This window comes from Plutella xylostella, chromosome 22 (assembly GCF_932276165.1).
Source record: "Plutella xylostella chromosome 22, ilPluXylo3.1, whole genome shotgun sequence".
Taxonomy (NCBI): domain Eukaryota; kingdom Metazoa; phylum Arthropoda; class Insecta; order Lepidoptera; family Plutellidae; genus Plutella; species Plutella xylostella.
In genome coordinates, this window is record NC_064002.1 from 10,745,822 (window position 1) to 10,770,240 (window position 24,419).

The following is a 24,419-nucleotide window of genomic DNA, read 5'->3' on the forward strand; positions in this document are numbered from 1 at the left end:
TAATAAAAAAATGTTTCATTTACCTACAGGCTATTATCACAGCATACTTATAAATAATGTAAGGAGGACACCTACTTATGTTCTTTATTCCCACCAAAAGCTGACTGAAAAACTAATGGATAGTGACTCTACAAAGTGCCACCATTTAGGTGGAATATACAACATTTGCCCCGGCTTCAGTATGCAAATTTGTGGTTTAGCGTCCTTGTATTTAGGGTACAATTCCAAATCAGGGCATCTAGGATCCACCCTGGCTGTGTTATTCAACAGTTCATCATCATGTGGATACAGAAACTCTGAATCAGAGGGAGAAAAAAGATATATCCTTTTCTCTCCCACAACTTGGGCTAGTAAGTTCTTTTTGGGATCATGGTGTAGTGGAGAAACAGTGCCTTTAGGTCCAAACCAGGCATTAATATCTACTGGATCATTAGTATCCGAGAAACAGCAATACTCAGGCTCACATATATCATTCTTCAGCTCAGAGATATGGTCAAATAGTTGGTACTGAGCTAGGTAGCCTGTAGGTCCTTCTGTGGTAAAAATGTGTTGCTTTATGAAGTCTCCAAGAGTCATTAGTTTTTGTGTCCATTCTGCATCAGTGTATTTGGAGCCCAATTCTACCGGAACAGTCCTCAACCCAGCTAGTTTTAAAAGGTAATTTTGGTCAGTCCATTTTGTTAATGCTGGCCAGTGCTGGATGCAGTTGGTGAGTACTACAGGTTTCTGTGTAAGTATGTGTTCTTTATAGAAGTATTCCATACTTGGGCAGTCCACAACATCTATTTCTTTACCTTGGTGGCACCTTGAATCTATGTTTTGGATCTCATCTTGATTCTGGGCACTACTTGATAGTTTCATATCTGTGAACTGTTCACAGTAGTGTTTGTTCAGAATGGTGGCACATTTTTGTAGTAGTTGTGGTTCTTTTTGTATAGGACAACCAAACATAAGGCCATGATCAATAATTTTGTACATTCTTTGAAGGTGAATGACATCCAAATGTGAGGTAGGTTCTATGGATTTTATGCTAGCTATTAATTTGATGTATGAAGCTATCGTCATGGTTTTCCTTAAATACGGTTTTACATCTTTCCAGTTTCCAATATTTATTCTCTCATAGGTGTAGTCCAGGACTGCATCAATTTTAATAATAGAAATATTAGACAATGCAGAGTCATTACTGAGGAAGCGATGTATAGTTGACTTACACGCTATATCAAGTTCACTTATTTCTTCTAAGCCTATTCTAGTTTTCAGTTCCAGAAGTTCAGTATAAATTTCACTTGCAGTCGACATGTCGTGTCGTTAATTAATAAAGTTTTCTCTCAATTAATAATTGCACATTCAAATATATAGTCACAAACTAAGCTATAACACTCGAAAGTAAATTCAAATTAATTTAGATATTAATTTAATGTTTAATGAAATCAGTAAATCTTAAAAAACAAATTGAGGTTATGTTATTGTTTTGCTTGTCATTTTGACAGTGATTTGACATACGCGAAACAGCTGGTGACAGGTACGTTTCATTTTACAAAATTACCTTCTTCCTTTCATACTTTTTCCCCCGATATATTATATAAACATGCTGAAAATCATTTATTCAACGTAGAATAGGTATTTTTGGACAAATTAACAGCAGTAGTAATTAAAATACTTAAGCTATCATAATATGTTTTATCACGACTTATTTTAAGTCATTATGCGTATGAAGGAGCGTGTATTTTGGTTTGTACTCTATGGTTAGTATTAAGCACTAAAGAATCACTATCAAATACGGTAATATTAATTATTATTATTATGATTTATTACACAGTAGTATTCTGATTTTGTAGAGACTATACTCAATCCTAAAAACTGATTCTTCAAAACCAGGGAACAGAGAAGCAGTAAGAAAGTTTGACCTTGACCTGCATGACTGAAACATTAGAAACCCGTTTATTTGTCTATGGCCAATCATATGACTTTGACATGTGATCTGTCAACAACATGGGAAGAAAAGTATTATTTCCGAAAATATTGAATCACCCCACAATTTTACAGGCACATGGCTAATTTAATAAGTTACTTCCACAATGCCAGGTGAATTGAAGCGAGCGTCAATGACGACGAGTGGCATTTGAGGCGATGGCACTATTTGATAAGCTATTTTCAACAAAGAGAAAACTCGACGGTGGTAGTCGCGAATCACGAGACCGCGGCAGGTACGTCATTAAACGAATGCTTTTCATTCACGTATTTCTATTTGTGAGTGGTGTGGCATGTGGCGGTGGCGGTGACGCACTGAGGCTCGGGCTCGCACCCTCGTGAGGAGGTTGGAGGAGCAAGGAGGCTGTGTTGTGACGCAGTCAGTGAGTGGACGTGAACTGCGCGGTGTGTGCATGATAAATGCGCGGCGGCCGAGCTTGGAGCGACGTCACATCGCGCGAGCGGCGACGCTTCACCAATGTTTACCCATTCTCCTGTAGTTCACTAGCACATTCCACACAGGTTGGTCGTGCGCGCGCGCTCCAACCGATCGAACTGCATTTAAAAGTGAAACCTCAGTGCCGATTTGTGTCCCAGTGTATGACTGTTAACCTGTTGTCTAGATTGCTGTTAGGTTGTTGCCAAGCTGTGTGACAACCATGAAATAAGATGAAAGTTAGGTAATTGTGAACTACCTATTTGGTTAGCTGTTGAACTCATTTGTTTCCAGGTCTATGATGCTAAGGCCACTTATAAATAGTGTGTTTGAGTTGGTTAGATCCTGTATTAGCTTCCTTGATCATGTGTGAGTCATGGATGGTTGATTGTGAACATTTTTATGATGACTGTTTGTGGACTTGTAATAAGTGTAAAAATGGTTTTTGATAATGTTATCTCTAGAAATCATAATCATTGAAATATTTATCTGATTGTCTTATTTCCATTGATGTCTGGAATAACTAATATCCTCTTAAGATAGTTTACTTATTTACTGACTGTGGTTGCAGTAAATTGTTTGTAAACAGAGATATTGGTTCAAGGTTTTAACTCACTCAGGTTATTCCTTGCTTTCAAATTTATTACAACAACATCACATAAACTTCGGATCTGTTATAGCTATAAACATTAGCTCAACAGATATATGTTCTTAAAGTTATTGTATAAGGTATCTAGATTTTTTTAAAGTGATAAAAAATAAATTATTCTTCAATAATATTATTCATAATTCTGATTCATAATAACAGGATTAAAACTTATATGAAGAGAGGTGTTAATATTATGCTTACTAAAAAGCAATATTGACATAGGTGAAAAAGTTGAAGTCTCTACAACTGAATATTCTCAAACTATTTGTGCCTGCCAAGGGCCATCTGGACCTGGCTGTAAGTATTCACTACCTAATAAGATTTTCATTTGTTACAGGTCTCACAGAATAACCCCAGAGCAGGTCCGTTTACTGTTATTCAAGGAGTGTGACTGGAGAGGCAGGAAACTCCTGTTCGACTCGGCAACCATAGAGAAAGTGCCCGTCAGTAAGAATGACAAGCCATCAGTTAAACAACCCATTCAAGTGCCATACGTTGTTGAGGTGTCAAATGGATATTCATACTTGGTAAGTTTTTAGGGTATTTTGCTGTTAATATTCACGTCAGTTTCTGATTTGCTAGTTTACATAATGCTTAATTACAATTTGGCCTAACACACAATCTATAAATAACTTAACTTTCACAGTTGTGAAGTTTTGTTTCAAAAACTACCTACTATTTATAATTTAAAATTAAGTTAACTATTGTGGAGTTAACTGTATAACATTATGATACCTACTGAAATTAATTATCAAAACCCACTCTACACTTCCTACGCTTCCCTGGGCCTGGGACCCCACCAGTTGAATGAAGTTTAGCAGATTAAAAATAAAAATAAGCAATGGATCTGTCACCATCTCATCATCTTTTGTAACTTTGCCAAGAATTAAAATGACACCTTTTCCCTTGAATGACGGTCACTGTCATTGTCAGGAACATTGAAAGAGATGTCAACTTTTACAAGTTCATTATACTGTATGTCAGTTTCCTTTATCAGATTCAGCGCAAACAACAACTCTATACCCTTGCATTAGGGATAGCTATTGCTTGGCTGCATATCACTTTTGATGTTTCGAAGTTCACTGGTTTCCATTGATGTTAATCTGAAATAAGAAGGACTGAAGAACTACATAGAGTGATATTATTGTATATTAATCTTTGTTTGTACTAAAAAAAATAAGGACACAGCCGGTTTCATAACTTGGCTTTTTAGCCATAAGTACTTCAATATTTACATCAAACTTAATACCTAAGTACTAACTACCTACTTAATGCAAGTCTAATGCTATGGACATTCTTACTTCACATATTATAAGTGCTATGTTGGTACCAGAGCACTGTTGTGGTAACTTGGTATCTATTGCATTGCGTTAGTATGGGCGCGTAACGGTATATTGCTTATCCGATATAGTTCGTTGTCCGTAAGCACAAGCTTTTATTTAACATCTAACCCAGAGAACAAAAACTGACATCTCGGGTATGTAAAGAGAAGTAAATACGCAAAACATACACTAATGTTTCTGTGTGGTTATTAATTAGTTGGTTATTAGTTAGTAAGTAAAAAAAGGAGATACCTAAAGGAACTAGGTATATACTACCTATAACGTAAAGAAATTGATACGTACCCTCCTATCGGTCAGCTAAAATTATAGCCATATCAGACTAGTTAGGTAGGTACTTAAGCGATTATCGCTGATTAGATTATGTGGTAAATTATGTACAAGGGGAGGACAAAGAAACTTACAAGATTAAGCGTCTGTCAAATTCAAACGCTATTTATTAACATAAATTGTTCATACTATAATATAAGTAGGTTATGTATAGCATAAAAAAACAATATATGTATATTATGTTTAGTGGCAGTTTTTCCGTTGCAATTATTTTATTTTAAATTTTGCCTTGATTTAAGGATTCTATCCATTTATAATAATATTTGCATATTTAATTTTGGGTATCAGATAGATAGATAGATAGATAAATTATTTATTTACTTAACACAACACATACACAGGTTACACAGCAAGATTTTTAACATAAAGTTTAAGATTACATAAACACAAAACACTATTAAAAGACATGCAGATAGAAAAGCAACATGTGTATTTATCATGTTAGCAAAAGGGTTCTGACTCAGCATAATACTATGATTATAATTAAATAATCACAGCGCTGGTATTCTGCCAGGACCAATTTTTGTGAGTGGGAGTGGAGCCTCAACTAAACATAAATATGTGTGTAGTAAATATGTAAAAATGTGTTGTGGTACGTTATAATTATATTTATACTAAAATAAAATAGATATTTATATTTTATGTTATGAATGTATGTATATAATAATATGTAACAATAAATTGTGTTAAATGATTATGGGTGTATGCTATGTAGTATGTGTAAACGAATATATTGTGATGTGAGTTTAAGTGATATGTGTGAAAATGATAGCAAGTGATGTGGTAGTTTATTTGCTGGGTGACACCTAGAAAAAGTATATGGCGAAGAGAATGCTAGAACGTAAGCTACGCAGCCTGCTTTTGTACAGCTAGCAAGTAAAGTCGGAAGCGCAGTTTAAAAGTGTGTTTATTGATAAGATCTCTGATGGGAGGGGGTATATTGTTCCAGCATTTGGTCGCCATATACTTGAAACAGCCTCGAAATTTTGTTGTACGGTAAGGGGGAGTTAACAAAGGTGCTGTACACCGACGCAGCGAGTTGCGCCAGGAAAGCTCAGTGAAGAGGTACGCTGGTTTATGCGTTTTTACGACACCAAACAGTAGAACGGAAAGATGTAGCTTCATTCTGGCCTCAATCTTCAAGATCCCTGCTTTATTTATGAAAGGTGTTACGTGTGTTCTAGGTGGTACAGTGAGACAGTAACGTATACAGGCATTTTGTACCCGTTGCAACATTTTGTAGGTTTTTTGTAGTAAACACGGTCCATATACACCGATGCAATAATTTAATTTTGATAAAATTAACGTCTCGCACAACTTATGTCTCATGTTGACATTAAGAAACTGTCTTATATTGTATAAGACCTTGAGCCTGTAAAAACAGTTACGAACTAGCTCCGCCACATGTGTTTCAAAACGCAGTTCCTCGTCCATGATGAGACCTAGGTTCCTAGCTTCAGACACCCTCGCGATGGGTTCTCCATGGATATGTATACTAGGTCTTTGGCTTCCTATTAACTTAATATGTTGTTTAGACCCGAGTATCATATATTTGGATTTGTTAGGGTTGAGCAACAGGCAGTTTCTTGTGGCCCATTCAGAAATCCTATGTAGATCCTCATTTAGCAGCGCTACTCCTAACTGTACATCATTATTGGATACATGCGTGTATATTTGCAGATCGTCAGCATATAAATGAAATTTGCAATTTTTTATTGATTTTATTATATCAGACGAATATATTATAAAAAGAAGTGGACCTAAAATTGATCCTTGTGGCACCCCTCGTTCGACCTTGTAAGGTCTAGAGATGTAGGAGGATCCGTCAGATCTTTTTAAGCGAACCTGCTGAGTCCTATCCTGAAAATAGCTTTCGAACCAGCGAACAGCCTGTGCATCAAAACCGTAAAAAACCAATTTTGCCAGCATAAGTGGAATATTGATGCAGTCAAAGGCCCTGGAGAAGTCGAGTAGGACCAGTAGAGTGCCCTTTCCGCCATCCTGTGAGCATATAATATTGTTCACTACATCAAGAAGAGCAGTGTTCGTGCTATGGCCCCTCCTGAAGCCAGACTGATAGGACGGCAGGACGTCATTTGCCTCACAATATGTTGATACCTGGTTATACACCACCCGCTCCAGAACCTTCGACAGACATGGCAGGATACTGATTGATTATCAAAGAAATATCACCTAGACGTGTCTCTACAAAACGCACAAGTAATTTAGTTTCCGTCTAATCACATTCAGTCATGTGACATCAATTAGTGCTGAGCTAAAATTACTCTCAATTACAGTATCCAGTTTGAACACTAGTTCTCAAGTGGCCATACAAAAGGATGGCTTAAGTGGGCTAAATATAGACCGGAGAGCGAAATAAATAAAACTGTCTTAAATTGGCGATCTCGTGACAGTGTGCCTCTTGTGTGTTAGTTTAAATATAAATTCTTGTAATTAATAAATTGACATTGTTAAAGCGAACGATTTGTGCAATGTTTATTACAATGGCAATGGAATGACTTAAACACTGAAGGGATAAGATAAGATCCATAGATAACCATAAGTACCTATACATATATACATATATTTAAGTTATCAGAATATACTGTCTTATGTCTACCATGTAATGTCTCGTTTGTTTTGTAAAATTGAGATTCCATGCTCGCATTTATTACAAGTGCGCTATGTGTAAATTTAAATTTCCGAGTTCGCGGTTCATTACTACAAATTGTTTCCTCAATTTGAAGATATTGCTTTAACGGTACCTAAGTAATGGATCTTATTATGAATTCGTGAGGTGGTTGACCGCTCACTAATTTATTACTACCTAATACCTAAGCTGTGCTAACTGTGTAATGGCTTGTTTCACAATGTATGGGTAGTGGCTACTGGCTACGTGTGGGATAAAAGACACTCCCTGAAATTATGTATTAAACAGTGACAATATGTCTTTTATCCCCAGTTAGCCATTATCCAGACCTTGTAAACAGGCCCCAAATGCGCTATACTGTGTAGATGGTGTGGTTGATATACGTGGGTTATTTAAATTAGCACATTTCACATCTATGTTCAGTTACCAGAAACAACTTTACACTTTAATAGTCTATAATATATGTATATAAGTAGTCTATGAAGGAAAAACATCGTGAGGAATCTGCATATCTAGATCTAGCACTTCTACATATGTGAACCCACCAACCCGCATTGGACCAGCGTGGTGGGAAATGGTCCAAGCTTAGGAAGACAGTTTAGACCTTGGGGATATGCACAAAAGTTCCACTCGAGAGAGCCAGGTGCAGGTACTTACATCCCCACAGAGAATAGAATAGAATAGAATAGTCTATAGTATGTACTGTCTAAGTAGTATACCTTGCACCTCTACTCCTATTAATTATGTTAAAATTGTCTCTTCCATCCAAAGGTTGTCTGGTAGAGATTGCTTTAAGCAATAAGGCCTCCTTTTTGTACTATTTTATATATAAGTTGTGAATTGTAATGTTGTCTTTAATGGTGCAAAATAAAGAGTATTCTATTCTATTCTATTAAATTTTTGCCGACTGGTAGATCTGCTTCTCATCAAACTAAACCTCTCCCATTGCATCACATAGGTGTGGTCAGTTATCTCTACGGCTGACTGTACAGCGTCTGTTTGTCCGCAGTACAAAGGGCCGGCGGAGGACGCGAGTGCCCTCGGTGAGATGATATTCGGCGCCGTCGCCATCAACTACAAGAGCGTTTCTCTCAAGATACACATCATGGATGAGCCTAGAAGGTAACAATAATATACCTATTTATTCCACCGGGATAAATTAATAAATAGTAATACTGTGGATATTAAACCTACCTACATTTAGGTATATTTACTAGCTTTTCCCGACAAATTTTCTTGGCCTGTAAAGGGTTTTCCGGGCTGAAACCCAGCGGTTATCCCGTAAATGAGTACCAAATATCATCCATTCTTAATGGCTCCAGCCTCAACAAATAAAAAAATATATATACACACACACGCACTCACGCCTTGTACTTATGTACTCCCTTGCGGGGTAGGCAGAGGTGCATTGCTGCACCCACTTTTCGCCAGAGTGTTATGTTAGTCCCAATGTAAAAGGGGGCGGGCCTATTGCCATTTAAAAAATATATATGTGTAAGTTAAACTCCGTTGTAAACTCCTGGCTTATTTAGCGACTTTCTTGGTTTGTCGTCGACACGATAAGAAGAAGAAGAACTCATGGCTTCACACTTAATAGACAACCTTTCCCCTCATTATTTTGAAGATATTTCAGCCCTGGAATCTAGTCCCTTCAAGCCTGTTGTTTACATCCCACTTCCGTTCACAGACTATTGTGCACGAAGCTATTCTGCGTGCCGGCGGGCCGCGTGACCCGCGAGAGACCCGGCGCCCGGGACGGCGCCCGGGATGGCAGCAGGGACGGTGGCCGGGACGGGTCCGGGGCGCAGGTGGTGCCCAGCCGGGACGAGCTGTCGTTGAGCTTCTCATTTGATCGGGGGGATTCTGGTGAGTGCGGGGAAATACTCTTGGCTATTTTGTATCTCTTTAAAGGGTTTTCCCGTGTGAATTCCGGAATAACTAGTATAATGTAGGGGTGGAGGTTTTAAGGTTATTGGGCCTATTTCCTCTTGACTCTATGCCTATGTCCATGACTATATGGTCTGAATATAATAAAAAAAAAATTACCATCATCTTCAGCATTTTTCACAGTAGCTTGTATTACGATGTATGCAAATATAGCGAGGTATTCGAGCATGACTGCCTTGTATGCCCTTTAGGAGTTATGTTTGGGCGTATATACCAATGTTTAAACATCCTCTCATTTCGATTGAATCAGGTTTCTACGGGGAGCACTCTCTGCACAGCAGCGTCAGTTCCACGGGGGATTTTTTCTCCATGTTCGACAACTACGACCCCAACTGCTCGCAGGACGACTTCTACACTTTTCATTGTGAGTATACCTGCTAATGTTCACTGTTTCTATCACGGGCTAACGTGGCAATGATACTTCACAAACATATAGAAAAAAAAACAGCGCCAACGTATTATAGTCACTTGTCACTTGTCATACAAATTGCTATCGAATTACGGGTAGGTAGTCTAGAGCTTTTGAAACACCACATCCTTGTTCCGAGCAACAGACTCAAGAGATAATAGTCCAGTCAATAAATGACTCAAAATGAGGTATAGAGTGCGTGAGCAGGTAACTAAACGATTCCTTCAGAAACTTGTTCAGGGGGCTTAGGTTGTTAACATACCAAAAGTCCTGACTCCTAGGTGATGAGCGGGGGGGAGGAGGGGGGGTTAAAGGTATGAATTTTTGGTTTTTCGCTTATATCTCGAAAACAGTGCATCGGAGATAAATATTTTGAACTAATGAAATGGAGCTCTTAAAATTATCTAAAACTTTTGTATCATAAGTTTTTTTCTAATTCCTAACCGTTTTCGATCTATTACCCTCGGAAAAAGTTGAAATTTACAAGAAAAATGTATTCAAGTCAAAACATTCATAAACATTGCATCATATTGTCTAAACCGATTCATAAACGTAGATTTTTAAATTCCCTTTTAGAATATATATAGATATCCTGGTTAATGTCCAACCCGCCTAAAGTTACAGCTATTTTACTTACACTTAAGCTTACTAACTCGGTGAGCTATGTCAGTGAGTTAAGCAAAATTCATGTTTAAAATAGCTGTAACGTTTGGCTGGTTGGACATTGACCAGCATATGTATATACAGGGTTATTGGTAAGTAAGTATCTCATTTTAAAGCTTATAAGTTGACAATGTTTTTAAGCTGAAGTTCACAAAAAATTGTTATATGAAATTCTTTTTTAATTTAACTTATTTGTTTTTAGGTTTTGAATATTTTTTTTAAATGTTTATCTATTTTGAGGTATTGTGTCTAATTTAAGTCGAATAATGCACATTTGATTATTTTGATTAGTTTATTAAGATGTTACTAATGCTAAACAAACAAAAAAAGTAATGAAATATGGCTAGTTTTTTTTTATTTTCGGTTTTAAACATGAAATTTTGGCAAAAATTCAAAAAATCTTAAATATTAAATATCTTTGAAATGGTTAAGTTTCGGATAATGCATTATAGGGTATAATCGACTGGAAATGCCTTCCTCTATCACCTCCTGAAAGGATCAGGTCTACTTGCAAATAACCCTGTATATTCTAAAAGGAAATTAAAAATCTACAACTCCTTTTTTATTCATTTTTTTCATTTATGAATAGGTTAGGCAATATGATGCAATTTTTATGAATGTTTTGACATGAATACATTTTTCTTGTAAATTTCAACTTTTTCCGAGGGTAATAGATCGAAAACGGTTTGGAATTAGAAAAAAACATAAGTTGCTATAAATAATTTAATTCCCCAGCCCCCCCCGGCCGCAAGCTAAGCACCTCGAGCACGGGCAGCCGGCAGCGGCGCGCGTCCCGCCGGCTCTCCACCAGGTTCGAGCTGAGCTCCCGCCCGAGCCTCGCGTCCGGCGCCCACCTGCTGAGCGTGCCCACTGCTAATAGCTGCGATTCACAGGTAGGTTATAACATGACGTTCCCACTGCTGCTATAGGAATCTTACTTCCAACAGCACAGCTGCGATTCTCAGGTAGGTTAATTATTTATTTATTTAATTCTTTTTGTTTAAGTCTTTTTTTGAAAAGATGGCTCAGGAGTTTCTTGCCTCCGTTCTTTTCCTTAGACAGAAAGAGCCCCCCTTATCCGAACGGAGAGTAGTTTGTAAAAATTGACGTTCATCAGAAAATTTTATATTTTTACGATGAATAAAAAATTTTGAGATTGAGTTTAATTCTTTATGCACAAATATATAAAATACATTATTTATTTAGATTACCGACATATGTTCACGACTGTAATCCCCGAAGGTGACATAGCGAAGGACCCGGATTCGATTCCCGGCCAGGGCAACTATTTGTTTAATTTAAAGACCGTGTCTTGAATTTATATATGTGTAAATTTGTAGATATCACAGCTCTCCGATACCCATATTACAGGCTCTGCCTAGCTTGGGGTTGAATGGCCATGTGAGATGTCCCCACATAATTACTATTATTGATTAAATACAAAGAGTGCACAATGAGCAATGAGCAGGTGTTTAACAGTTAATTATTATGGATAAATTACTTATACTTAGATTATGAGCTAAGATATGATGAGTAATAATCTGAAAAACAATCGTTACGTTATTATCATCTTATGATTAAGCAAATAAATAAAAAAACTAGCTTCATTCAGAATCGGCTGTTATTTATGATATTATGTTTATGTTGCATTTAAAACAAAAATATATCTTATCTGTATATTATAGGCCTATACTATGCTAACAGCTTATGGCAGTAAAATTTGGATCCCTAGTGTTGATTACCTTTGTGCGTCTACGCACATCAAGTCATGTGATCGATATTATGTACTTACTCTACAATTGTAAACATTATACAATATTATTTTTACTATACTTCATGCTTTCGATAACGCGAATTACATTAAGTAGGTACCTACGTACATAAATACACATTGACTTATTCACTACCTATTTTGGTAGGTATATTTAAACAGGTTTTCGTGTTTTTTTTACAGTAGGTATAACTTGTTTGAGATTGAGGTAGTACTGATACTGTTGTACTAACAGTCAATAGTTGGTTTAGTTTTTCATCAAATTGTATAAAATCTTTTTAATGTTGAAGGAAAGTAATGTGCTTTGTATTGTTGTTTTTTTAAAGTATCACCTCAGTAAATTAAATCATAACTATTTTATAACGTTTGCATTTTTGTGGTAAGTAACCCTATTACCAACACATATTATTAAAGTCACGTCGTATTCTAGCGCAATATGTGCCAATGTTCATAATAACTGTGCAAATTTATGAGTAATTATAATACGAACAGACAACAAATCGTAAATTATGTCCCGTGACTTTACATCAATATTGGTTTGTGTGAGAAAATTGTTATTACTAGACTGTGTGTAAGTTAAGTACTTAAACTGACACTTTTAAAGGTTACTACTTCAATAGATTGCTGCTTCTAGAAGTACTTCTAGCGTACATATTTATATCTATTTATGATCGCACGAAATTATTGTAAATTTATAATTACGTGCACCAAACATAGCTAAACCGCCGCGTGCCGCGTCAGGTGGGTGGATGCCACCTCACTTGAAGCGGTGAAAGCTGAGGCGCGGGCCTTTTCGGTGCTGGACAACACACACCGCTATTAAGTACTAATAATAAGTTTATATTTTTTTTGTTTTTGTGTATTTTTGGTGTGTGGTGCTGGACACCGAATAAAGAATTTTTATCTTTTTTTTTTATCTAAACCTTTTCCATTGTGGTAGAGCTTTTCCATGCGAGCGCTTTTTTGTGCCGTCCTTAAGGATTCCCCATGATAATTTTAACATGAATTGCATTGCAAAAAGAAGTGGTAAACGGGCGGGCGGTCGATCGCGATGTCACCGCTCTTAGGTATTCTTTCTAAGCTGTAGTCTAGTTCTAGCCACTTATTTATTCAACTAGCGCACAGTCTCAATGACTTAAGCCCTAGATCACATGCTCATAATCTCCACGGAGGCAGCTCGCAGTGATTACGCATCACATGACCATTCTCATGTGACGTGCGCGTCAAACAGACCCAGATAATGCCATATCAGTGGCAGAACGAACAATACCTAATTGACTTGTAGACAAACAAATTATCAAGTTGAGTGCTTAGATAGTTGTGCCTTGGCTGAGTTTAAAGTAGGCAAACAGTTGGCCGTCTATACTGAGTCAGCGGCGTGTTAGAAAGAAAGAAAGAAAGAACAGTATAGCTACTGGAGGGGCAGCCCAAACCAAGTTATTGACATAGGCCCTAGTCCGTTTTTTCCATCATCATCATCAGCTCTCTATCGTCCACTGTTGGGGAATATGTCTCCTTTTGTGTTACCTATGCCAAATTTTTCGGTCCTGGGCTGCCCTTAGCCACTTTAGCTTCCTGAAAACCTAGCATGGAGCGCATGACGCTCACACCAAGACGTGTCACTAATCTTAGGTCGCGCTCGCTCAAATCGCGCGGGCCCGTAAGATTTTTGACTTTTCTACGTATCTTGGGCCCCTTGCTATGCTGATGTCTTCTGACCACCTCGCGTTGTCTCCAGGGCTACAGCAACAGCTCCACGAGCGGCACGAGCGACAGCCTGCACAGTGGCTCGTCGGCCGGCGCAAGGAGGAACAAGCTCGGCCTGGCACTGCTCGTCACCGTCACCGACAGTGAGGACATGTGAGTTGTAGTGCGTTGTCTCCAGGGCTACAGCAACTAGGGCTATAGCTGTCATAATATGCAAGCTGAAGTGGCACTGGGTTGGTTATATCTGCCGATTGGTTGCCGAACCGATAACCGTTGGGGTAGACGAGTTCTCGAGTGGATACCACAAACAGGTAAACGCAGCGTGGGATGCCCTCCTGCCCGCTGGACCGACGACCATAGACGGGTGGCCGGTAGTGGCTGGATGAGGAAGGCCGAGGACCGAGTGTTATGGCGCTCCTTGGGAGAGGCCTATGTCTAGCAGTGGATGATTAATGGCTGATGATGATGGCGTCTTTAATCTTTAGCATTAAATTGAGCTGTTGTTGTCCGAGAGCGCTTGGGTGTAAATGTAAATTGACACTTAGCTATAGCTCCGAAACAGGTAAATGGATTCGAATGCGAAGATACATATGTGACATGATTGAAAGTCAAATCTTCATACACAAATATTTAGTACATTCCATAAAGTAGCATACTTTTAAGTAGTGTCCCGCTAGTGCTAATAGAACACTTTGCACTCAAATATGATGTGATAACTGGAAAAGTATATAAACTTCTTGCTAAGGTGTGAACCAGACCACTTTTAGCCTTCTAGTGAATATTGAATGCAAAAACCGTAGCAAAAACGGTGCTTTCCTAACTTATTATGTACCTTATAAGATATTTGTTTTCATCCAGTTCCATCCAGACGGAACTTTGTATGCACAATAGCACAGCTCTCATATATGTACATATACTTAAGTGATAGATATTTTTGTAATATCATAGAATTTTACTCTGACACTGTAGCGTGAGAAGCTGAATCCATTGTTCGGATACGCTATAGAACAAATAGCATGGCTGATTCTTTATAACACTGCGGCGTATAATATATTAATGTTATATTATTTATCCCCTAGGGACGTGATCCGTAAATGCGTGGAGCACTCGCCCCAACTGCAAGCGCTGGTGTGTCGCCTCCGCCTCGCCACCATCGCCGCGGGGGCTGAGGGCAGCTTCGTTGGCACTCTGCACCAGGCTGCTACTGACGCTGCTACCTGGTAAGTTATCCATCATACCAGGGGTACAAAGTCTCAAAGAGGTTGTCAACTGATTTTCATACCTCGACCGATGTAATTTACGCATCCAAGCCTCACCAGCTTAGGAACCAAGCTGGCGACGTAGAATGGCAGGGCTCTGATACAGCAATGATAGTTAAGCATCGATGAAGTACCAGGGTTGCAGAAATGCGTGGAGGACTCGCCCCAACTGCAAGCGCTGGTGTGTCGTCTCCGCCTGGCCACCATCGCGGCGGGGGCTGAAGGCAGCTTCGTGGGCACTCTGCACCAGGCTGCTACTGACGCTGCAACCTGGTAAGTTCATAAAGATACCAGGGGTACAAAGTCTCAAGGAGTCTGCCGATGTAAATTCCACATCCAGGCCTTACCAGCTTAAGAAGCGCTGACATTACAGTAAGGCTGGAGTGGTAAATTGGTAGCGCTCTGATACAGTAACGATAGTTAAGCATCGACGGGGTACCAGGGTTGCAGACATGCATGGAGCAATCGCCCCAACTGCAAGCTCTGGTGTGTCGTTTCCGCCTCGCCACCATCGCTGCGGGGGCTGAAGGGAGCTTCGTGGGAACGCTGCACCAGGCTGCTACTGATGCTGCTACCTGGTAAGTTCTTAAAGATACCAGGAGTACAGTTGCAAACTCATTTTCAGATCTCGATCAGATGTAATTTCCACATCCAGGCCTTACCAGCTTAGGAAGCCCTGTCACTATAACCACGCAATGATCGAACTGCAACGCACTTTGCGTAAACCTTTACTATATGAAATAGCTTTTCCGCTCTACTACAATGTTGTAAGATCTAGTGAGTAATGGATTGATAACGTTAAATTTATTTAATGGTTATAGTATAGGACCCACTTGAATAGCACTTCCACTCTACTACATTGTTGTAAGACGCTGTGAGTAATGGATTGATAACGTTAAATTTATTTAAACGGTATAGAGCCCTTTCCAGAAAAGTGTTAAAAAGCACAGGATACCTAACAACACAGAAATAATCTTTAGCACAATCGAGATAAAGCTTGATTTATAACAAGCAATCTGTGACATGTTATCGCACCAATCTCATAAATCCGTGCTGGTGAATATGCATATTTTTAGTAGACAAACAGTCGTGACTCATAAGAAGCACGTGAGGCAGTGAAAGTATCTAATGGCCGAGTCACGAGGGTACGCATAAACAGAAACACGCCGTTTTTTGACGAGAATATGTTAAGTATCCGAATAAAATTAGGCTTCAAGTAAGAACTAAAGCAAACAGTTTTAGCGGTCTGTTGATTCTAAAGTGTCCTAGTTATGCATAAGTAAATATTTAATAGAGCTATAAACATAAGGCTAAACCTTAGGCGGTGTCCAATTTGCGTTGATGGAATGTGTGCCAATATTCTTACTCTTGTCGAGCGTATAATGGACACACGGCTTTGTTTTAATCCTTGTGTGTGCGAAAAGTATGCTGCCATAAATCCTAATTATACTGTAGACACTTTGATAAAATAAAGACGGAGGATTAAATTAAATCCGACGTCCTAATTTACATCGTTGAGATCGCTTTGTGGTTGAGCAGACTGTCGCTTCATTTTGCATTTATACAAAACCTTTTCTGACAACCGATATTTTGCCACCAAATATAGGGTAGTGAAGGGCTTTTTACAGCCCTTCTGAAAGTGGTCAGATAAAGAAAGAGCCTCAATACACTCACGAGCAATGAAAAAGTTCCAGTGATATCTATATGGAGCGGCAATGACAGGTGGAACTTTTTCATTACTCGTGCGTGAGTATAATATGTCCAGCCACAGAATATTAACTAGTCATTAGACCAGCAGAGGACGATTTCTGGCTAAAATATTTACCCCTTTAGTGCCAATTTCTCCATTGTCGATTATCTAACCGACAGGGGTCGATTTATAAATTAAACGTCATCTCCATATAAAATTCATGACAGACGTGTCAAAAGTTAACCACTACTCCCTGGTTATGCTCTAACCGAGAATGGAGAAATTGGCACTTATACTTCCAACATGTTCGCATCCAACTAACCCCCTACCCCATCCCCTCCAGGTTATCAGACCTACTCTACGGCCCCCGCCTGCAGCCGATGTGGCTCGGCGTGGTCTCCGCGGGCCGTACCAGCAGCAAGCTCGCCGAATCGCTACTGTCAGACCTGTGCGCTGTGCTGAGCGCGGCAGATACTAAGCATACTAACTTGTGAGTATTATTTTAGATATGTTTTTGAGAAGCTGTAAACTATAAGCTGTCACAATACACCATAATTATCGTTAAAATTTAAAGCTGCGTGTATGTCTAGTATTATGATTAAGATAGATTCTTTGGATTATTGTGAGAGACATCTATGCCATACTAGCGCAAACAGTTTGTTACAACTCTGTACTCTGTCCACTTCGGAGCTGAAGTGCCCGAAAGGGATCGGTTTCTTATTGTGTACATTATGCATATAGCATTTGAATATATATTTTCATTGTGTACTATACAATTGTATACCTATTCTTCGCAAAAGTATTAAGTTGGCACTTTATAACACAAACGAATACCCGTTTGTTGCTCATAAAGACTCTATTACTGCTTTGGAAATATTCCAGCAAGTATGTTACAGTTCTAAGTGTATAAATTTTAATAGACACCTTGAAGGAAACAAGTGTGCTAAAATTAGCGTTTATTTCATAAATATGTGAGTAATTTTACGAAAAGTAAATATTTAGCTTTATCATACCAAAAGAGAGGTTGCTAAAGAACCTACGGCAAAAAATTAAGTGCATATTTTTATATATTAGTAGAATTCATAGAAATATTGTTAAAGCCTTATAAACATTATGAAACGAAAAATATTTTTGAACAGCTGTAAATTATAAACAGTCAAAATACGCCATCTCATTAAAATTCAAAGCTGTGTCTACTATTAGGATTACGATATGTTATCTTTAGATTAGATACTTAAAATATTTGTGTTTATTATATTATAGGTTTGTTTCATTTAGGTAGTACACAATTTGTTATCCTTTTCTGGAATTTAATGTTCTTAAACGTTTTATATTTCACTGAGAAATCATTGATTAAGTCGATGCAATTTATAAAACCATCCTATCGCCTCTTCGATGATGTTAGATAATTTAGCGGAAGCATCCAAAAGTTCTATTTCTAAAAATCATGTGATTTCTTTGCTAATTGCCAAGATTTATAGCTCGAGGTGGCAGCCTGTTCATTAAAGTGAATTATTCGGTCGAATGGCGTAGTGGTTAGTGGCCCTGACTGCTATGCCGAAGGTCCCGGGTTCGATTCCCGGCTGGGGCAGATATTTGTTTAAAGACAGATATTTGTACTCGGGTCTTGGGTGTTGATATTTATATTTAATATCTATCTATCTATGTATTTGTGTAAATATATCAGCTGTCCGATACCCATAACACAGGCTCTGCCTAGCTTGGGGTCGGATGGCCGTGTGTGAGATGTCCCCACATATTATTAAAAAAAAAAAAAAAAATGTTCTGACGAGTTTATTGTAATCAGTTGATGCTCTGTTAAAAGTTAAGGTCGTTTTTGAATACATATTTAGGTACTGAATGGATATGAAAAAGAAATATGGAACCCATAAAGTTGCATCATACGTATTTGACTTGAGTGGCCAAAGTGGCAGGTCAATGCTTCTGTAGAATAAAACACATAAGTTTTTTTTACGGATATTTTAATTATGTAAGTAATATCTTATGCACCCTAACTAATATTATAAATGCGAAAGTAACTGTGTCTGTCTGTCTGTCTGTTACTCTTTCACGCCAAAACTACTGAACGGATTTGAATGAAATTTGGTATACATACGGTCTAGACCCTGGGAAAGAACATAGACTACTTTTTATCCCGGAATTCTCACGGGAAAACTTTTTAAGGCGAAGCGAAGCGCGCGGGAACAGCTAGTACTACATAAAACTGCACATAGGGTCGATCAATGATAAGATTCCATTCTATATTTGCCGAAGCATTACTATGAAACGTCGCGCGTGCCGTGATGCCGTCCCACATTAAATTCTTGTTTTTATCGTGGTTTTGACATTGAGCTCCAATGAGGAAGCGATGCGGTTTCTCGCACTATTCGGAGCATCTTATTGGCGAGATAATTTGAAATTTGTTGTTGTTCTATTTCCGCGTGGGAAACTTTAAAAGTCTAATTCATTAAATACATTAATGATAATTGTTGCCCAACTTTATATACTCGTAGAAATGTAATTAATGTATTCGACAAGACATCATAGATCATTATTAACTGTTCAGTGTATGATGTACATTTGATAATCCTGCAATAAGTTATTCCTCAGCACCTATTTAATGTGAAGATTGATTTTACAGTCTTAATTACCCTTTTGTTGTTATAACAACCCATATAAATATGTATCTATAAAAATATTTTTGGACTCATATTCAGCTGACGAAACTTTTCGTTCCGGTCATGACCGTGACAAAGTCTATTTTCGACTTCGGAAAAGAGTATATTTTTGTAACTAATTCGCTGTTTAGGTAAATCTTCACGTGACTCTGTTTTGTTGAATGGGCTTGACGCCATAACCCTCGTTGTATAATGAAGGCGTGGGCAGACGGATCATTTCCCAACATCTTCCAAATGATAAACAACTTTTTTTACACTGAAGATCATGTTTTCTTAAGTGTTGCTTTCGAATGATTGAGATTTTCTGAAAGGTTGATAGCTTGTTTTTAAATAGACTTCAGTCTGTCGAGTATTTTTTAATATGGATCCGTGGGTTTTGTTTGACAAAATAAATACTTCTGGAGGTTATTGACTTGGAAGCAATACATTGTCGTACGAATACACGACACATATTATGTACTTACATAGTCAGTTTCTACCAGCAGCTGCGTCAATTCTACAGATTAGTCTAAAACTTCTTTCGCTCTTAGGCATCGGCGTTGTACCTTACATTTCAAACAGTGATGCAAATAGTTATACATATTACAATACAATACACAACGAGATTCTATATTATATCTGCTATGTATACCTACATTAAAATTTGTGGAGTACCTTAAAAATTAAATCATTTCCATATTCTTATTTTCAGTTTCATTAGCACCCTGCTAACGCACGTGTTAACCTACCACCTGGGCTGGGTCACCACGGTCAGCCCCTACGACGTGTTAGATCCTCAGAAGTCCTCGGCAGAGGAACCAACCCGCCCCTACAACGCTCTCTGGGCCCAACTTAACGACCTGTGTGGAAGCATAGGCTTCCCCCCACGAGCCGCCAAAACCATCATCAGTGGCTCAAAAAACCCACAACTGGTCAACAGACTACTTCTAGTGCTAACGTATTTCGTACGCTGCGGCGAAGTCACAAGAAACGAATTTGAATACCAAAAGTGCACCCCCGAACAGACCAAAGTCATCAGTGTTAATGAAAGTGTTAGTTTGAAACGGACGAAAAAACTTGAGGTGCCGGCGGTCAGTGTTAATACTCAAGACTGTGATTCCAGTGTGACGGTAGTGTCTAGTGAGAACGTAAAGAGGTCAGTGACGCTCGCCAACTTGTGTGAGACGCTCTCTAGTGGTGAATTTAAGGACAGTTTAGACGAGCCGATGACGAGCCAGCTTCGACGGAGTCCCACTGTTGGCTTCGTGAAATCCAACTCCAGTTCTAGCGTGAACTCTTCCGAAGAAGATGAGGAGAAGAAAGTTCTGTTCGTGCTAGGTGACGATGAGAAGCTAGTTGGGTTGAAGAACAAGTCGAACGGTGGGAAGAGTGTGAAGAAGTCGTCAAAGGCGCAAGAGTTGAGTGCGAAAGAGAAAGAAGTTACCAAAGAAAACTGTGATGTGGAGAAGTGTTCGCGCAACACTGAAAGTCCCTCAAAGTGCTGCGCGCAAACCCTGCAACATTCCAAGCCTATCAAACATTCCGGTTTCAAGTTCGAGTTCGATAAGTACCCCCAAATAGTCACTAATTATATGAAGAGCAAAAACTTGGAGCTACTAGACAGACACTACATCGGCAAGCCGGGGAATCTGAAGTTGGATAACTTCCAGTTTGACCCGACAGTAGTGCCCCCTATACAAGAAGAAAGATGCGAAATCTGCTATAAATGTCAGCTGATGGAGTCTACACTTCAAACGCCTACCAACGCTTCTGAGTTGGAGTTTATGAACGACATGCCGAGACTCTCAGAGCCGCAATACGCTAAAGAAACCACAGTCAAAGACCAAGATGACCTCCCGCAAGTATCGCCCAAAACGTTCGTTCGCAAACAGAAGAGAAACACTCTAGTGGTCAACCTGTCCGAATGCCCTGAAGACCCGATAAAGCCGAGCATTTCTTTCCAAATCGAGGAAGTTAAGAAGGCAGAGATAGCAAATGAGCCTGTTGAGTTGGAAAAGAAGGAAAAGGAGATAGATAAACAGGAGGGAAGGAAAGAGACGGGTAGCGAGGTGAAGCAAGTGATAGAGTTTCCGATTTCGTCCACTACAGGGCGCGGCGGCGCGCGCTCGGGCTTCGATGCTAGTCTACTGGGTGGAGTCACCGACCATTATGTACCTGATTTAGTATTACAAGGTGAGACTTAGTTCACTTCATTGTTTTAAAACCTTTTATGGAGTAGGCAAACATGCATTGCCATATGCACTTTTAGTTAATACATTTAGGGGATCATATACTTATGTATGTACCTACCTGATGCGCCGGTGGTATACAATGTATCGATTGATGTAATAGGGCCATAATCGCTCGAATACACAAACCTTGCTGATAAATTAAATACCATCCCGAGATGCAATCGAATTCATTCTGACACTAACTTTTCTGACACAACCTGAAATTTATTCCACCAAAATCTCCACTATTAGCCATCGGAGCCAATCAACCATACTTTCTAGTGTCGCTATACAAACTCGTAATAACATTTCAGGAACTCAAGCTCCGTTCAGCAGTTGGGAGTCAGAGCTGAAGAGGGACCTCGATCTCACGTCGTATCTGAACAAGACCCTCGAAGCGCCCATACAGGCCATCGCCATTATTGGGGATACTAACACTTGGTGAGTTAGCTTTTGTTCTTGTTCTGTTCTCTGTAGTACAAATTTTCTCTTGTGTTATCACGTTGGGGTAACCACTTTGGAGGTTGTATAAGTTTATCTGCCTGGTAAACTAAAGTTGGACTAATTTAGACTTCGATTTTGGTATTACTTGAGAGAAATTACTGATGATAATATTTGGGAGGGTCAGTGACGTGACGGCTCGCTACAGTCTATTGCGAGGCGTGACGTCACACTGTGCAGTCAGCTGCATAAGTAGCTATACACTTTTGCACCTTGTCAAAATCACAAAGTGCCTATTCAAACATTGACGGTTTGTTATGTAGGTAGTTTCACAAGGTACTAATCTGTTCTCATAGTTACTTATGCAGCTCACCGTACTTCTGTTTTTTTACGTCTAATCTTGGTGTATTGTTCACAGGGAGGTCCGCGTGGTGGGTCGCGGCGGCGGCGGCGGCATGTCGGCGCTGGTGGGCGGCATGCTGGACGCGCTGCCGCACATGTGGCGCGCCCGGGTGCCGGCGCACCAGGTACGTACCACACCACGGTGACAAACAAACAAAACAAACAGATAAAGCCTAGATCAGCTACTGTAGATCAGCTGTACTGTTAGTCACCCATCGCTAAGTAGAAAGTCAGACCCCAAACTAGGCAAAACCTGTAATATTGTGTAAATATGTAACATACATACATATAACAGACAGTACAAATCTACAGTACATCTAGTACAGGTTTGATAGTTTATCAAAAACTATAAAAGTTTACGTTTTCTCGCATACAAAGTGGCGCCTCTAGCGGAAACTATCATTAAACTTCTGACAGATAATGTATATTAACTAACACTCCAATATTCTTTAATTACAGTGCCTCTCCTTCCTAGAAGCGAAACTGCGTGAGTTCTGCGTCTTATCCAAGACCTTGGCCGACGTACTCATGTCTAAAGACTTCTGTGACATCGCGACGCTGACCAAGTCTCTCAATATCGACATCAACGACGTCCCACTTCTGATGGCAGTAGCAACTACCCACACGCCGTCAGTCGCAAGAAGATACGGCATCAGTTATAGATAGACGTGTCGTAAGGGTCTGTTCACACATACCGGCTTGGATAACAGCAGATTTACATCACGTTGGAAGTAGAACGTTGAATCATTGCCACAGGGCTCTAGTATGCAAAACTTAAAGCTTGCCTCTGTAACTGTCGTGGCTTTAAAAATCTATTGTTCAAAAGTAAAGCATATCCTGTATACATTTGTGTATTGTTGTGATGAAATTAAGATATTTTACGAAGGCATGTTGTGTATTGTGTACCTTATTCAATTATCACTACGAGATATCAAATGTAGAACGTTTAAATACTATAAAATATATTTGATTTCTACTAAGTTAACGTTAAATAACACTTATAATACCTAATACATACAAATATCACAAGTTATTAAAAGTTAACTTACAATAAAGTTAATTTATCATGATGATTGAATATGAGATATAATTTATGAATGAGGTTTTATTTATGTTTACCTTACGGATGTTATGTGATAACTAAGTGCAATCTGAGATGAAATATATAGATTTGGGGACGGCCATATCTGCCGAAGAACCTATAACCGTTACATCGGGCATGTGAATGATTGTTAATCTATAGTATAGTATTGTTCTAATGGTACAAGCCTTTTACAATGATCTTGGCTTTACTATAACTCTAACCAAATCGATATAATGTCTAAATACTCATTGAGTTTTGTAAATATTACTTAATTTGTATATTTTGTTTTTTATAAACACGTTTAGCCATAATAATACGTACCTACCCATATATTTATTGTTATTAATAAAACATATTTTTTATATTTTAAAAGTTTAAGGCAACGTTCAAAACGCTGCCCTTTAGTTGTGATGTATCTTTAATTTTGATTTAATGTTAATTAAATGGAAATTGTAAGTACAATTTTATTTTATACTTAATAATATTTTTTTCACATTGATTAAAGATTTTTATTCAAATATCCACCTTTTAGATGAGACCAATCTATCTACACTACTAGTGTGAGTATTAATGAGGAGTACACATGACAGACCACGAATATCAATACCTGTGTTAAAACTAGATACGAGTAGCGGAATCATTGTAGAGTTGCAGAAAGGAGCTTTAAGCTAATGTCGACATAATTGTATGTCTGTATCTCTCCGCATGCTGATAAATCAAGGTAGCCATATATTTTTAAGCTCGACATTTTCTGCAACTCAAAGAAAGAAACTAAATGAGCA

At 38.7% G+C, this 24,419-nt stretch overlaps 2 protein-coding genes across 2 annotated transcripts; one reads left to right on the forward strand and one right to left on the reverse strand.

The window, feature by feature from the left end:
- Positions 1–17: 17 nt before the first annotated feature.
- On the reverse strand, positions 18–1,798 carry LOC105395542 (bifunctional peptidase and arginyl-hydroxylase JMJD5). Its single transcript, XM_011567494.3, has one exon. It carries the CDS (start codon positions 1,297–1,299, stop codon positions 85–87), a length of 1,215 nt encoding a protein of 404 aa, XP_011565796.3. The 5' UTR covers positions 1,300–1,798; the 3' UTR covers positions 18–84.
- Positions 1,799–1,994: 196 nt separating this feature from the next.
- On the forward strand, positions 1,995–24,136 carry LOC105395541 (folliculin-interacting protein 2). The gene is made up of 13 exons (XM_048628928.1): positions 1,995–2,207; positions 3,394–3,583; positions 8,386–8,498; positions 9,064–9,242; positions 9,574–9,687; positions 11,131–11,288; positions 13,905–14,026; positions 14,953–15,093; positions 17,166–17,312; positions 20,192–21,672; positions 22,025–22,151; positions 22,570–22,678; positions 23,013–24,136. The coding sequence occupies exons 1-13, from the start codon at positions 2,131–2,133 to the stop codon at positions 23,217–23,219; spliced, it is 3,165 nt and encodes a 1,054-aa protein (XP_048484885.1). The 5' UTR covers positions 1,995–2,130; the 3' UTR covers positions 23,220–24,136.
- The last annotated feature ends 283 nt before the right edge of the window (positions 24,137–24,419 follow it).